Raw genomic sequence first — 15,915 nt, 5'->3', positions numbered from 1 at the left:
GGAGGCCGCTGCCTTGTCCTCGTCCCCGGGGCAGGCAAGTGTCCCCTCGGCTCCCGCGAGCAGCAGCTTCCTTTCAGGGCCTCTTGTCCGTTGCCCCTGACTTGAGGTTGGTGAGTTAGAACCAATTGTCAGACCCACTTCCTCCGCGCCAGGAAAGAGGCGTGCTTGCAAAGAAAGAAATTCCCACCATGGCACTAAGAGTTCTTTCACATCTAAGAGATCCCAGCTTTGTAGTTTATTCCTCAGACTCACAAATGAAATTCTAAAGCAAAACAGGCGTATGTTTAGGGGGCCCCTTGCTGGGGACAGAATCAAGAGGCATTGTCTCCGGGCATTACTAGGGCCGGGGTCGGGGCAGGCTTGTCGCAGACCCTGGCATTTCTGGTCTGTAGCTCCAGTGCTACTTACTAGCCATCGTGTACTTGAAACTCGTGGCTGGGTGGCAAGCACTGGGGCCTTCTCTTCAACACACCTTTAGCTGTCAGGGGTAGGTGTAAGAATTCGACTTAGCTAACTACTATAGCAGCGGCAGAGCCAGGTGTCTTCACTGGCGGTTGGTGGCCAGGTGGGCGTGGATCCCCAGCCCTTCAGCCTGACTGTGGGCACGGCGGCCCCCACTCAGGCGGGGCTGTCTCCAGCGGAGCCTGGCCTCGTGGGTCCGGTGCACTTCGGGCCGACCTTGACCATGTTTGGAGCCGTGCTCAGGAGCACTTGTGTCCTGGGTGGTCTCCATGTCAAGATCTGCACCTCTCAGGCAATCAGACAAAGTCGTTGGCTTCTCCACAAGTGAGAGCTTGAGCTCCTCAGTCTTAATTAATAACTCCTTCACGTGAGAGGAATCACCATTCAGTGGAACCCGAGGCCCTCAAGTACTGTGAGCGAGGAGGAAGTGATTTTAAACAAAGCATCTCCGTTTTATGCTTAAATGTATTTTCAACAGTGTTGGAAACTCCCTGTGCGGCAGGTATTGTAGACGCTCACGGAGAAAAAACTGGCAGCAGGGACGGTATACTTGGCCAGTGAATTAGTGACAGTCATTCAAGAACAAAAATGAAATTACATGTTAGACTGTGTGTGTGTAAAAATAAGCATTAGAAATTATGACCTACTGCAATTAGATGTGAAATGTATGCAGTTATTAAAAATATTCCCTAAACTTTCGAGGGTTGCTTATTCCTTTGACTGATGGAGTTACTGAAATTAAGCACAGAAATGCTGGGACGTGGGAGTGTGGCCGGCACCGCTCACGCTGGTGTGTGTGTGGGGTGGTTTCCACAGCCCTGTGAAGCCCACACGGCTGTCCCTTGTGCCGTGGCTCTGCCTCTGGGCCACTGGTTTGCCTCAAAGTCGAAGCGCGTGTCTTCACGCATTTCCATTCAAAGGCGAGTACCTGTTTCTGATCCCTCAACTGTATGTTTAGGGCAGAAACAATATTTCTTACCTTCTTAATTTTTTTGCTTTCAGTTAAACGGATATATGTATGCATCATCACAGAAAATACTTTTGTTTCCTTATATCAGGATTAGTTTGGTTTTTCCAGAAAAAAAATTTAACAGATAGAAAATAAAGTGAATGAGTATATGTGAAAGAGATTTACTCCGTTAAAGGAAAACTGGAACTATTTTGTTTCTGAAATGAGACTCTTCCTATACATATTTTTGAGAGGTTTTGTAACTCAAACTAAGCAAAGATCAGAAGCAAGGTGGGCGGTTGCTGAGTGCGGTGGGTGCAGGTGGGGGGCAGGTGTGAGCCCTGGAGACAGGGCTGTGGATTCAGATCCCAGAGACAGATTGGGAGGTAGAGATGTCAGCTCATGGTTTCCTAGCACACACACAGGCCTGCGGTGCCAAATAGTCTCATTTTCCAAGTGATGCCAGAAACCATCAATTTTTAGATGAACTCTCCCAATTTGTCAACTAAGCAAAAATGCATCTATGAGCTCAACCCAGACTCCAGGCCACGAGTCTGTGGATCTTATTTAACATTTTACTTTTGTAACTGTGTGTCCATGTACACACCCTGATTTGGCCAGAATTCATTCGTGTCGTTGCTGTTGAGTCCCACAACTGGGAATCCAGTGTGGTTGGGATAAGGGGACCCTCGCAAGCTGCAGGGGTCGGAGCATCTGCTCTCTGCAGGGACCGTGCACAGCTGTTTTAGATTCTTCCATCTAGACAGCAGGAGCATGTGGTCCTTCCAGGAGGTTCTTCACCCCACAGGTCCTAGTTTGGCTCCTTGGGGACCCTCCAAGAAGGCAGAAGGCAGAAGGTAGACTCTGAGCCATACCCCAGAGCTGCCCCACCAGCATCTTAACGTGTTGGACTCGTGTTTGAATTTCACTGGACAAACAGCCACAGATTCAGAAACCAGTGGACCAGCCATGCATCCATTAGCAGCAGTAACCTGTTGTCTCTCAGTGTATACGTTTTGAGGACTCTCCCCCTTCCTTCTGCCCCAGTGTGATGTGTGGCCTTGAGATGAAGAACTTATAAAAGTTAGATGAGTTCTTTATCACTTATCTCCCTCCGAACATTTTGCATGCCCCCTGCTTGAGTTTAGATGGATTTGGACATCACTATGTGCATGTTGATACTTATTTCTAGAGTTTTATTTCAAACAGTGAGTGATGGATGCACTAAAGTGACTTCCTCTGCCTTTTAAAGGAAATCGTTTTAGAAGGTTTTTAGACTGGTTGTCCTCAGGGAATCACTCTCTAAGGGGAATGAGGACAGGAAGTGGCACTATATTAAGTGCCATATTGTCATCGTCAAACCAAAGATGGATGGATGGATGGACAGAAAAATTATTTTTTGGTTTTCAGGTATTTGGACCTTGTGTGCCTAAAGCTGGTATAAGATGAAGTTTGTGGACAGATTCCACAGTTGATGATGACTTGTCAGAGGTCCAAATGGGCATTATAGTGAGGAAGGAATTATCTCCTTGACATTCTAGCCACATGGCAGGTGTCCCTGCAGGTGGGACGGGCTCAGAGGAGCCTGGCGTAGCAGTTGGTCACAGCAAAGGTGGTGTCTCATGTGTCTTGCATGTATCATCTCATTGTTCTTTTCCACGATTCTTTTTCCACCTTTCCCATATCCTTTCACCCATAAACATCTTAGCAATGTCCTGAAGCCTCGTTTGCTTGGAATTCAGGTGATGAAAGCAGGAACGGGCCAAGGGAGCTGGGAGCCACTCTTGGGAGGCACCAATTCCCCAAATGCTGCTTCAGTGGGTGGGTGTGTGGGGTGAGGGTCCCCGTGGGGAAGGGAAGATAGGGAACAGTGCAGCAGCAGGGCTGGCGGAAGTACTGCCGAGCCCACCCAAGGGCCAAAGAGAGTGGGGGCACTCTAGCAAGGCTGCTCAGGGAGGGAGCCCAGGCACAAACCCCCATCTCACTCCATTCCCACTGTGCTCCCCATTGCTTGAGCTCAGTGAGAAGCCAGAAGGTGCTGGAGCTGTTGGGTGAATGCCGCTCATCTGGGTGCCTGCCCAGGAGGAGAGCAGGCCAGAGAAGGGGTGCAGCAGGAACACGGGGGGCACAGGCTGCAGGAGGAGACCCAGCCACACCCCTTCCGGTGGGAGCATGTCGTATGCTCTGCAGGGCTGCTGCCCACTGTGGGTCTGAATGCCCTGTCATGATACAGACCCGGCCAAGGTGTCCCAGACCCATAGGACAGCTACAGGTTGGCCTCTGTGGTGGCACGTGGAGAATCTGGGAGGAACATGTGGTGCTCCCCTAGTGCCAGGTGCCTAGCCCACCTCCCACGGCTGCTGGAGGCTTAGTCCAGGCACAGGAGTGGGAGTATCAGCGCAGCCCTGTCACGCTGCGGTGGGACTCGGAGCAGCCCTGTGCGTTTCTAGGGTTAGGGCTCGTCCAAGCCCTCAAATCAAGCTCTTAAAACATCAGAGCTGTGTGGGGTAGGGAAGGTGTGATGGGGGATTAGCGAACACCTGAGCCGGGGGCCAAGACCTGAGCGCCTTTAGTGACAGTGGTCTGTGGTGGTGCAGAGCTCTGGTTAGTTTCTGTTTCATTTCAGTAGTTACTTTCTGGTTTGGGTGCTGGTTGTTTTCATTAACCTGAGCTCTGTAGCACGTCCACTCAAACTCCAACGTGCACACGGATCCCCCGGGATCTCACGAAAAGGCAGGTGCTGGGATTCTGCGTTTCTAACGTGCCCTGGCGACGCACTGCTGGTGGTCCAAGGACCGCTCTCCAGCTGGGAAGATCCGTGGCCTTCCTGGGTGTCACTTGTGGCTCTTTTCTGGAACCAGCTAGACCATCTATGAATAATTCCCCTCGTGACATTCAGAATGTACCCAGTCAGACAGCAGCATAAAACGGGGATCTTTTTTTTAAGGTAGGAATGTATTTTTAAAAGCTAAACCCTTCCTTCTCGTTAATCACTTATTTTGTTGTACGGCTCGCACACCGCGCGTCGGGACGTGGTTTTGTGGCTCTCGATGCCGCACGGGACCACAATGAGGTCGCCTGTGTGAGGGGAGCCCTGGTTCCTACCCCTGGCTGCTCGCCGAACCACCTGAGTGCTTTTGAAAATGCATATTCTCCCCAGCCCCAGAGCTTCTGAATCAAAATCTGTAGTTTTTGAAGCCTCTATTTTTAAAAAGCTCCACGGGAAATTCTGGTAATTGGCCACATTTAGGAACGACTAATATGGCTGCGTATTTAAAATCCTGCACTATGAAAAACTTCTGTTGAAACAGTTTAGAACTTAATTAGTTCTGAACTAAAACAATCAGAAGAAAGTTAAAAAAAATAAATAAAAAGCCCTAATACCTCTGAAGACCCACATGTGGATCTAACTAACTAATTCCCCAGCAGCAAGGTGTGACTGGCTGAGCTTTAGAGAAAGGCACTTAATTATGTTTTTGAGTCTAAAATTGGTGTGACCAGATAATAATTCATTTTGATGCTGAGCAACTGATTCAAATCATTAAGTATACAATGGAATCATTTTTCATCACAGCCCATGTGCGCTATGAAGTCGCTGAGTTATTTTTCCTCTGCTTCGTCTTTTCAAGGTTAAGAGTAAACTTACTGGTTTAAGGGTCTGCGTCCCCTCTGTGTCGTGTCTAGGGACTTTGATTTGTGTTGATCATAAAGTGTAGCTTCGCCATGAAAATAATCCGCGGGCACTAGGCAGGGGACTCCCAATTGGTGATCGTTTCCAGTGCCATTGATAAGGTGACACTGCCGGGCTCCTGTCTCGCCCTCTTGCCGGCCTGCCGGATGCTTTTCCCAGGACTGACGGGGTCTTTTGTCTTCACCTCCTCACGGTGTAGAGGTCACGGCTGGGCTGCGTGTCTTTGTTTAGGGTTGTTTCGTGTGCAGTCACCTGAGCATCAGCTTCCTTCGCTTTGCTCTGTCAAGCGCCATCAAGATCGGCGTCACCCTTTTATTCCTCTTGAGTGTTTGCTGTCTGTGGCTGCCATCGTCCAGGTAGGCAGGAGGAGGGCGGCTCCTGTGGTAAGGTACGTTGTGTGCCAGCACACAGGCCCCTAGACTGACGCGTGCTGGCTTCTGTGGGCTGCAGTCCGCCGTGGTGTTCACCTGACTTGTTTATTCCTAGGGAATGTCACTAGTGCATCTGGGTCTCAGATGGCAAGCGGCGTCAGCCTGGTCTCCTTCAACAGCCGACCCGACGGCATGCACCAGCGCTCCTACTCAGTCTCCAGTGCCGACCAGTGGAGTGAGGCTGCGGTCATTGCAAACTCGGCCATCAGCAGTGGTAAGAGGGGGCACAGCCCCACGGACCCGCGGCCACTTGAGCGTCCTCCGTTGTCAGCCGGGGGCTGGACGTGGTGCCCCGCGCTCTCGTGCTCCATTCAGGGCACAGCACCTGCGGGGCCGCTGCAGTAGCGGGCACGTCTCGTCTTTCATCTGTGGAGCTGTCTCCCCACGTCATCTCATGTGTGTCTCTTTAGTGCAGGCAATACACGTTCATCCCCATCTGACAGATTTGGAAATCGAGGCTGTGGACAGGGCAAGTGGCTTACCCAGGGTCACATGATACGGAGGTGGTGGAGCCGAGAAGTAACATCCGGTTTTATGTCCCTGATCACACTGCCCTGCACGGTGTGGCCTGCACTTACACTATTAGTGCACGTTTTATATCGTTAGGGTTAATTCGTTCCCCTTGTCCATTTTCCAGAATCCCTGGTGTACCCTCTAAATTCCGGAGAGTCTCCTCTGTAATCCCTCGGCCCTAGACTTCCTTCAGCATTTTTTCTTTTTCCGAAAAGTATGGCCAGCTCCTTGGGAAACGAACGTGCACACTGGCAACTGTCTCGACGTGCGTGCGAGAACATGAATTATGCAGCGTGGAGGGCACACTGGCTGGCTGCGGCGTGCTTTGCCTGTGGCATTTTGTCTATGGCCTGTTCACCGGTATTTAAAGGAATTCCCACTGTTGTATGTAATCTATCAGACAGGGTTTGAGAGTAATCTTAGCATAATTTGTTCTAATTAAAAGATTCAGCATCAGGTCTTCCCTGTAGACCCACCAGCTGCGGCAGCAGGACGTTTGCTTTGGGTAAACATCATCCTTATTTCTAGTTACTCCGCGCTTCTCTGGCAGATGCTGCCATATGAGAGCCTTAGAGGAAGATGTCCCTCGACCAAGCCAGCAGTGCGGTCAGGGTGGCGCCTCCAAGGCCGCCAGGCCAGCGTGGGTCTCGAACAGCCTGTGGCTGGGGGCGAACCTCAGCGTCGCCCGCTGCGCTGGGCCCGGCCTGTTCCCATTTCCAGCTCCAGGGCTCCTGCCTCACCCAGAAGAAGACGCTTTGGCAGATAGCAAAGGTCTGCCTGCAGCCTCCTCTCTGCCTTTCATCTGCAATCGTGGTGATACCTTGGGAACCCCAGTGAAGGGGATTTCAAGTTATTATAAATTAACCTGCTACAGTTTACGCCCTTCCTAACCTCGCCTGCCCCAGAAGGCCTGGTCCACCTTTCCTCAGCCTTCTGTGTGCTTCAACCACAGCCCCCACCAGCCGTGAGCAGCAGCCCTTACCTCCACGAGCCTCTGTTTTCGCATCTGTTCAGTGGACACGTTCTCCCTCCCTTGAGTAGTCATTAGCCATGTGGCATGACACCTGGTACGTGGCTTCCTTTACCGAGTATCGGCTATTAACATTATCAAGGTTACCTTTTTAGGAAGAGCAAGCAGTTCACATATTTAATTATTTCGTTATCAAATACTTTAAAATGCTGATTATCAATCAGTATTGCTAGTGAGGTTTATGTCTGTCACTGCCTTCCTGTGAAGGTGCACGCACACACAGCCACATTCGAGGGCGTGGGGAGCTCCAGGCCCGGCCTCCTAGAGCCTGGTGCGTGTGTGACGTGGACGAGTCCCGGCCTTGCCAGGCAGCTTCTGTGTTCTAAGGCTTTCCTCCTCGCAGAACCACCGAGGCACCACACAGTCTGATCAGGGCGACGGCATTCGGGTTCTGTGCCTTTTGTGCTGCAGGAATTATATTCAGGAAGGGGGACTTGAGGAACAAGTTCCTAAAAGCAGTGATCACCCCAACTCTTTGCCTCCTACTCTAAGAATGTTTTTATAGAAAAGGCATTTGAAGTAGTATATTAATCTAAAATCCGTTCTATACAAATTTTTTTTTTGTACACTTCTCTCTCTGATAAAGACTCACTGGAGAACTTTACAGCTCTTTGTGTCTGGCGCTGCACGTATACAGTAGGCATTTCCACACCACCAAATCATGACTCCTTTCTTTCCAGACCCTCGGTTGGGTGGGAAGTCTCCTTCCACGGAAGTGGACTGCGTCGGTCTGTACTTGAGTATTTCTGCGGTGCCCGTATGAGACTGAAGTCACCTACATTTGGATGCTGTTTTTGTATTTACAAAGCAATTTCTTGTCTATTAACACACATGGGTGTCTGTTAAAGACCAGGGTGCTCCTTGACCTCACAGATCTTGAACCCTGAACGCAAGAGATAAGGAACATGAGTGTGTACACAAGCGTGTGCCCACCCCAGGAGTCAGCCCGCCAGCACCCCGGGTGGGGCCCTAGGGAAAGCCCAGGGCTGACTGCGCAGGGAGCTTAGGACTTACAGAGTTAATTAAGGAAAACTTCCCCAAGAGAATCAAACTTGAGCAACGGTTAAAGAACCAGATGGATTTTTTTGTGCAGAACAGCAGGAGGAAGTTATTATAAGCATTGGGGCAATGTGGACAAAGACTCGGAGAGGAGGGAAGGGACATGGAGCAGCGGAGGAGCCTCGGCGCGGTGGACGGTGTCGGTTGGGGCGCCGCACAGCGAGGCGAGACGAGAAGAGATGAGCGTGGAGAGGCCAACACGGCCAAACTGGCGTCTTATTTTAAGACTCGAAGCTGACATTTTAAAGAACAAAGATCCGGAAAGACAACAGAGTGGCACACGGAAGTATGATTCCTGGGTTGTGCAGGGAACTTCCTTGATGCCTGCGTTTCCTAAGGACTGATTCACGTCATACCCAAAATATTTTGGAAAAGGGAAACGATGATAGTAATAATAATAGTGAGTTAATATTTACTGAGGGCTTGATGTGCATGATCTCATCCTGTCATCACAGACTCGACCCTGCCGTTGGCTCCATTTCACAGGTGAGGAGATTCCGGCATAGAAGGGTTGGATATTGCTTGTCTGAAGTCACGTCCTGGTAACTTGCCTGACTCCAGGCCTCACTCTCCATCGCTGCTTCTCAGGCTGTGCTTCTTGGACGGCAGCGGCAGCCCCTGGGAACTGCTTGGAAATGCACATTCTCGGGCCCCAATCCAGACCCAGAATCTAAAACTCAGGTGACAGGACCCAGCAGCCTTGAATTACCAAGCCCCCTATCGGATCATGTTGCACGCCAGGGTTTGAGAACTGCTCCTCTAAATCCTGGCTCCCCAGAGTGTGGTCCACAGACCCGAGGGCATCTGCCAGCTCCTGGGCGTCGGCTAGAAATGCAGGGCCCCAGGCTCCAGCCCGGCCTGCTGGATACAGCCCCGTCTGCCCGAGCCGAGGGTGCTGTCCAGCCTCCCTCTGTTAGCACCAGCCTTGCCTTCAGCACGTGGACTTGGCAAGTGGCCCCAGACATTTCCAGTGAACACCAGGGCGCGGGATCTGATGGGCAACTTCAAGAAAACGTGTTTACGAACGGATTTCAAGACCTCAACTTTGGCATAAACATTCCCTGCAGTGCTTGGAAAATAATCACAAAAGAAGCAAACATGATTAAGGGCTTTCTGTCATGCTTTTTCTTTTTAAGTGGCAGTTGATACATGCCCCCTCCCTTCATTTTTTAATCATTTTGTCTCCGCCCCCCACCCAGTCTCTGGTTTGGATTTCAGAGTCGTACAAGGCTTGCTCTGCGCCGGCAGCAGGACTGAGGGGTGCCAAGCAGCCGTGAATACGAGTGCCCACGTATGGGCGCGCAGGCCTCCCGTTGCCGCTCACTTCCACTGTAGAGCATAATAATAACAACAACATTAGGATTCAGTGTTTCTTTGCCCCCTTGTCCGCCCTAAATTAAGACTTTGGCTCCATAGAAGTCTTCAAAGTCTTCCTCTCTGGACACACCGGTACCCTCAGGGTTTCTGTCTTTCAAGCCGCCGTGAGCGACTCCTAATTAGATAAATTCCTTTGTAGTGGGCAACCTACAAAACAGGAGGTGCCAGTTAAATTAAGGGGAGAAGAAAAGAAGACCCCACTCTGTGAAACAGAATGCCCCCTGCTTTATGACTACTACTGTTGTAAGGTTTTACATCTAAGTACCTGAGCTTTAAAATTAAATGTCTAATGTAATTTGGCGTCGCTAACATGAGACCCACATCTGCCCTTAGAGAAAATCCAGACAGCTCGGTTCAGGGTTTCAAATTGCCGTCTGCCAGCTCGCGAGCTGCACTGAGGATTGGATCCCTCTTCCGCTGAGTACCACATGCTGCTCGGCGTAATTTTTTAAATGCAGGAACATATTCATCTTGAGCTTCTGCATTGAAAAAGGCTGTTCCAGGAATACATGAAAAATTAATTTTTTTACATTTTTTCTCACTCTCCTAAGTGTTTGACAGAAGTAATTTTTGCAGCAAGAGAGAATAAAAACTGGTGGCTGTAAATTCCTGTCCTGGAACCTCTTGTGTAGATTCTTTATGGACCCAGAATTGATCTACATGTCAGATCCTGTTGTGGTTTAAACTGTTTATCACTGTAATGGCAGTAGGGAGCCCGTGAACACCAACTTATAATCCCGGTGAAAGAAATTGGTGTGTGCAGTCAATGAAGGGGCAGCTTAGGTTTATTGATAGATTCAGAACAATTATCTCTGCAACAACTATTGGCTGAGGGTTTTCCTGAATCTTATTGGAAGACTGTAATTTTTTTTTGATTAATCATTTTCTCCATAGGTAATTTTCTCCAGAAGTGTTAGCCAAGAGTTAGCATCACTGTGAGTAGCGGAGGCTCTAGGGGGTCATTTGTAGCATACCTGGTTGTCATATCTCACTTCAAGGCAGGATGCGTTTTTAGACACACCGCACCTGTGCTGAGGGGCAAAGCTGCTGCCGCGGCCCGTGCATCTGTCTGCCTGCCGACCTGAGTGTCTGGGCGAGCCTGGCCGGCCCCCCACCGTCTCCTGCAAGTGCCAGCCTTGGCTACGGCCTCAGCCGTGGCTGTTGCTGTCGTCGTGGCAGCCGCCTCCCTCCACCTCTGGACTGTCAGGTTGTTCTGATGGCTCCACCCCTTCCCTGATTGCTTCAATCCAGCCATTTATCTTCTGCCACGCTGACCGGCCGTCACTGTTAATATTGCATCTCTTCACATGACTCTTCTGTGAGCTCTTCAACCCTCACCCTGCCTCCCCCAGGCCACCGTGCAGCCTCGTCAGCAGCGAGCACTGACACCATGTGCATCCTTCACTCTTCCACATGGAAGACGCACGTCACACCTGCATGTGTGTGTGTGTGTGTGTGTGTGCGCGCGCGCGCATGCATGTGAACTTCAGTCCGTGTTTCCTTCTAACCATCTCATCGTGTGTCTTCCCACTAGACGCTGTGGTTATGGGACAGCCAATCCTGAATTGAAAGCGTTTGAGTTTTTGCTGTCAGATATTTTTTCCCATTAAAAATTTTTTGCACGGCTGTTTTAGTGATGGGGGGTAGAAACATGAGTTTCCATCTTGGAAGCTGCCTGTCCTGCACTTCCTTTCATTGCTCCCGTCCCAGAGCCAGCCCAGGAAGGGTCGGCAGCCCTGCATTTGAGACCACAGTTTCCAGCAGGCACGCCGTAGCTGTGGCTTCCCGGGATACTGACTGCCAGTTCATCAGTTTTAGTTTTTACATTTTGAGCATTTTTTGCCCTCCTTGGATGTTATGCTGACAATTTTAGGACGTGACCAGGAGGTGGTAGTAGTGTGACACTACTGGTCTCTGACCAGGAGGCTTAATCTGTAGGAGGATTTTAGTTGGCTGGGGGTGGGGGGCGGGGCAGTACCTGTGTCTCCTGCCTCCCTTGTCGTGGGCTTCCTGTCTCATGCTTGTGCCCCGAGAATCATCATCTCTGTCTGATGACTGCGGTTCAAAAGGCTGAGAAACTGAGACCACACTTTTAATAATTAGCCACAGTTCAGACCCAGGTCTTTCTGGTTTCAAAGCTTATAGTCTTCGCCTCTGCTGTTTTTTTAAAGGAGACATGGACGCTTAGTATTAAAACATTGTATTGTACAATTTATTTGTCTTTTTATGGCACTTGCTTTTCAAGGAAATACATTATAATATGGATGTGCGTTCTCTCCCCTCACCGATCCCGAAGTTTCCTTTATCAGTTCCTCCCAAATCTTGGCCGGCCTTCAAAGAGCATTCCCTGGGGTTTGTCCTCACCTCAGCTCAGCCTGGTGTTAAAGGCCCCTGGGCTCTCATCTCTCAAAGCCGGGCCTCCTTGTCTCGCCGCCGGGGGCTGGTCCGCTCTCCAGGCTGGCCGGCCTAATTAAAAGAGTGGCCCCGGTTCCCTCTGTGCGCAGAGCCTGCTTTCCTCTCTCTGCGTGAGGCCGGGAGGCAGCAGGAGCGTCCTAGGGTGACTGGACACGGGGGGTGAAAGGTGGTTTTTTCCTCCCAATCAGAACATTGTAACTTTGTGCTTCACTCCTTCCGATCGGCTATTTTCAGCAGCAGCTGCTGACCATGAGAGACAGCCCATCGGGGCTGCCCTGGCGAGCAGAGCGGGGCCAGGGCTGGCATGGCTGCAGGCAGCCACCCTCCCGTCACTGAGGCAGGGATCTGAAAATCGTCGTGAACAGACGGCAGAACAGGGCTGCTGCCGGGGCACCTGGGCCGGCCTCTTTGCCTCCTGGCCCTCAGTGTGTCTTCACCTAGACCAGTGGGGACTCTGTCCCCCAAGGGGACATTTGTGATGTCTGGAGACACTTTTGGTTGTCACATGGGGGAAGAGAATGCTACTGGAATCTAGTGGGGAGAAGCCACGGTTGCTGCTGAGTATCCCGCAGAGCAGAGAAGAGCTCCTGCACCGAGAGTTATTCAGCCCCAAAGTCAGGAGTGTCGCAGTCAGGAAAGCCTGATCTAGACTGTGCTCCTGTGGCCCTTCCAGCTGCCCCTGCTGCCTTGCTCCATGAACTAAATGAGGACCCTTCCCAAAGAAATGGAAACCAGTTTCCTTTTCCAAGAAGGTTACTGGGGCCACCCCAAGTCCATGCCTTGTCCACAGGGTGCTTTCAACACAGCTCCCCAGACCGTGCACCCCGGCTCGGGGGCACAGCCAGCCCCAGGCAGTCCTGCTGCTGCTACCAGTGATGACAGACGTGACAGTCATTGAACACTTGCTGCTTGCTGGGCACAGGACCCCACAAGATGAGGGCTGGTGTGACTCCCGTTTTATGCGAGCACACGGAGGTAGAGGGCAGTTATGCTTAGCGCACCAGGTCGGTGGTCAAGGCTGGATGCAGACAGGCTGCGTCTTAACTGTCACTCAGCTGTTCCCTCAGTCACTCTTCTAGCTGCCTGCAAGCGCGTGGCAGGGGTCAGGCAAACCCCGCAGGCGAGGACACGGAGCGTAAGGGCATCAGACGTGTGGACGACACACGTTGAGAGACATAATCTAAATCTAAATCTCCAGACTGAGAGACTACAAAATGGGTTGAAACTAACAAAGTGAAACTTAGAGATAAAATCTTGAATGCAGGTTCAGCAAGCCAACTGTAGGAACAGTGGGGCAGGGCACTGACCCTTGCTGGGGAGGGCCCGGGCGCAGCTTGTCTGCAAAAGTGATGCAAGGCTCAGTCTTGAGCACGAGGGCGAGAAAGGCCTCTGAGCGCCTCCCATGCTCTGAGCTGGGCCTGCTGGCTGTGCTTGTGGGGCCACGTTTTGAGAAAGAGAAAGACGTTGGCAAATTGGGAAGTATCCACAGCAGAGGGTTGGGGTGTGGGGAAGGGTCTGAAACACACGTCCAGAGAGGTTGAGAGATGGGGGGGGGGCAGGAAGAGCCTCTGGGGAAGGCGTTCTCAAACTGGCTGTGCTTTGTATTAATGCTCTTGGGGGTGAATTTTAAAAGTGCCAATTCCTGGCGTCTCCTGCTAGCAATGGGATTCATTTGGCTGGGATGGAGCCCAGCAGTGCCGTGTTCCCCTGGGGTTTCGAATGTGCAGCCAGGGTTGAGGACCACTCTTTCAGAGGGACCTGAATGATATGTGCAAACAGTGGTGATGAGTATGAAATATTAGCCTTATTTTTCATAAACCCAGAGACTTGAACTAGGAGCAATGGGTAGAAGTTGCAGGAAGGACAATCTTAGCACAAAGTAGCACACAGTAGTGTGATGCAATGTAGTATTTCAAAATGCCCGTTTCCTGCTTTTTCCTCTGGCGTCTCCTACTCTCCCACTCACCTGACGGTCCTCTTCATCCTTCACCCAGGAAACAGGGGAGGCCCTCACTGTCTCCCACACCCAGACCCACGGCGTCTGGGGCTACCACATTGCTCTGTTCTTGCTTGTACGAGGGGTGGGGACCCCTGCCCTTGAAGAATGTGCCCCTTCCACCTCTCAGCCCATCACCTCATCCTCCAGGGGACTCTGTTTCTGCAGATACCCACTCTGTCCTGTCCCATCCGCTTCTCCCAGTCCCCAGATGGCTCCTTCCGTGCACACACCTGCCTGACAGCGCTCGCCCTGACTCCTTGGCCCTCTGCAGCTTGCACCCCTTCCTTGTCTGTGCTCAGTGTCTCCGGTCACTCACCTCCCATGTCCTCCCTGACTCCTCCACCCCTGTCCTCCATGCCAGCCTCCATGAAGGCCACTCCTGTCCTCGTCAGCCCCGTGGGCCTGGGCACACCTCAGTTCCTTGGCAGTCTGCTTCCTAGCAGCGGGGGCCCTGTTGACTGCCCAGCTCGCGTGAAACCCTCCCTGCTCCAGACTTCTCTGGGTTTCCCTGTTGTTCTCTGTTGTCTTCCTTCACTGCCAGACCTCAGGTGACAGACATGGCCCAGAACGCACCTCCGTCCTCTGCTCCATGGACTCCTCCTAGAGTAGGCCTGACCACCCATCTAAACTTGGGAGACTCCCAAGGTCATGTCCCCAGCCGTGACCTCTCTCCTCCCCGGCACACAAGTAGCCAGATACCTACTTGGAAGGCAGCTGGGCAGCTCACACTCAGCGTATTCAAAGTAGAGCTCAGATTTCATCCTGAATATCTGTGTTCTCACCTGCCTTTCACTGTCTGACCTCCCATGTTCAGGACACAAACAGAGAGAGTGGCTCATACATCCCTTAACCTCACCCCGCAGAAACAGTGCATTTGCTTGGTTTGCTCCGCTGACCTCCAAGAATACAAGCTGGGTCTGCCCGCCTACCTGCATCTCTGGTTCTGCTCCCGCTCCGCCTGCTGGTCCCAGCGCCCCTCCTGGCTGGTATTCTCACTTCCCTAAAGTCCTTCCTCACCGCGGCCAAATTCATCTAAAAAAAAAAAAAAAAAAAAAAGCGTGATGAACTGGTAACAAACCAGATTGCCTCAGCCCCGCACCAACACTAGGGCTTCCCAGTGCCCAGGGAATGTGTTCCTGATGCTGTATTCTGCCAGACAAGGCCCAGCTGATCTGGCCCCTGTTTCCCTCTCCCCTCTCCACGGCTCCAGCCAGCAGCTCTGCTGAGATCTGGGGTGAGTCATCGCCCGTATCATCCAGGTTTCTGCTCAGAAACGGCGCCCACGTGTCCACTTCGCCTCAGATGGCCCCGTCGGTCCCTTTCGTGACTCCCCAGACTTCGTTGTTTCCTCAGCATTTGTCGCGACTTGGCTCACTTGGGGCACACTCTTGTTTGTCTCCTACCCGGTCAAAGCGATCCCTTTACCCCTGCTGTATTGTCTTTTCCTAGTACTTGTCTCTGTCTGAAATGATCCTGCTTTGTGTTCTTATCTGTCCTCTCCTGCACTAACGTAAACTCCACGAGAAGAGAGGCTTCAGGTCTTATTTGTTTCCGTGTTCCTGAACACCCAGAGCTGTGCCCGGCGCGTTGTCACTGTGTCCTCACTCAGTAATTCTGCTGGGTTGGTGAATGAGCATAGGTGGGCAGTAGCTAGGGCATCCCCAAAAAGGAAGGGGCCATTTGGAAGGTGGGGGGGTTGGCTTGTCAGACATGCAAAATGAGCACCAAGATCTCTGCCAGTTTTATGTGATATAATGCTTTGAATTTTTAGGAGTATCTTAATGCCTTGTGTGCTGCTTTGGAAACTATTGCTCAGCCGAGCTGGTGGCCCTTATGCAGAACAGAGTATGCTGATCACAGTGAAGGCAGTTTCTGGAGGAAAACTCTGACCGTGGAGCACAGCAGCATGTTTTTAAGATCAGTACGAGTAGTCAGAGTTGAAACTGAGTTTCCTACCTTAGCTTATCTCGACTCGTTTCTGAATCATAG

At 51.4% G+C, this 15,915-nt stretch overlaps 1 protein-coding gene across 3 annotated transcripts in view; it reads left to right on the top strand.

Moving 5' to 3' along the window:
* The window catches only part of AGAP1 (ArfGAP with GTPase domain, ankyrin repeat and PH domain 1), a 520,729-nt gene that overhangs the window by 367,824 nt on the left and 136,990 nt on the right, over positions 1-15,915 (top strand). Inside the window, exon 12 of one of the 3 annotated variants that reach the window (XM_069466774.1) lies at positions 5,589-5,747. The exons of the other annotated variants lie outside the window; for them this stretch is intronic. Within the exon in view, the coding sequence (XP_069322875.1) occupies positions 5,589-5,747 (159 nt within the window). The remainder of the gene's footprint in view (positions 1-5,588; positions 5,748-15,915) is intronic. 3 annotated transcript variants of the gene reach the window in all.

The sequence above is a fragment of the Eulemur rufifrons genome, chromosome 1 (assembly GCF_041146395.1).
Source record: "Eulemur rufifrons isolate Redbay chromosome 1, OSU_ERuf_1, whole genome shotgun sequence".
NCBI lineage: Eukaryota > Metazoa > Chordata > Mammalia > Primates > Lemuridae > Eulemur > Eulemur rufifrons.
This window is presented reverse-complemented; position numbering and strand designations above follow the sequence as displayed.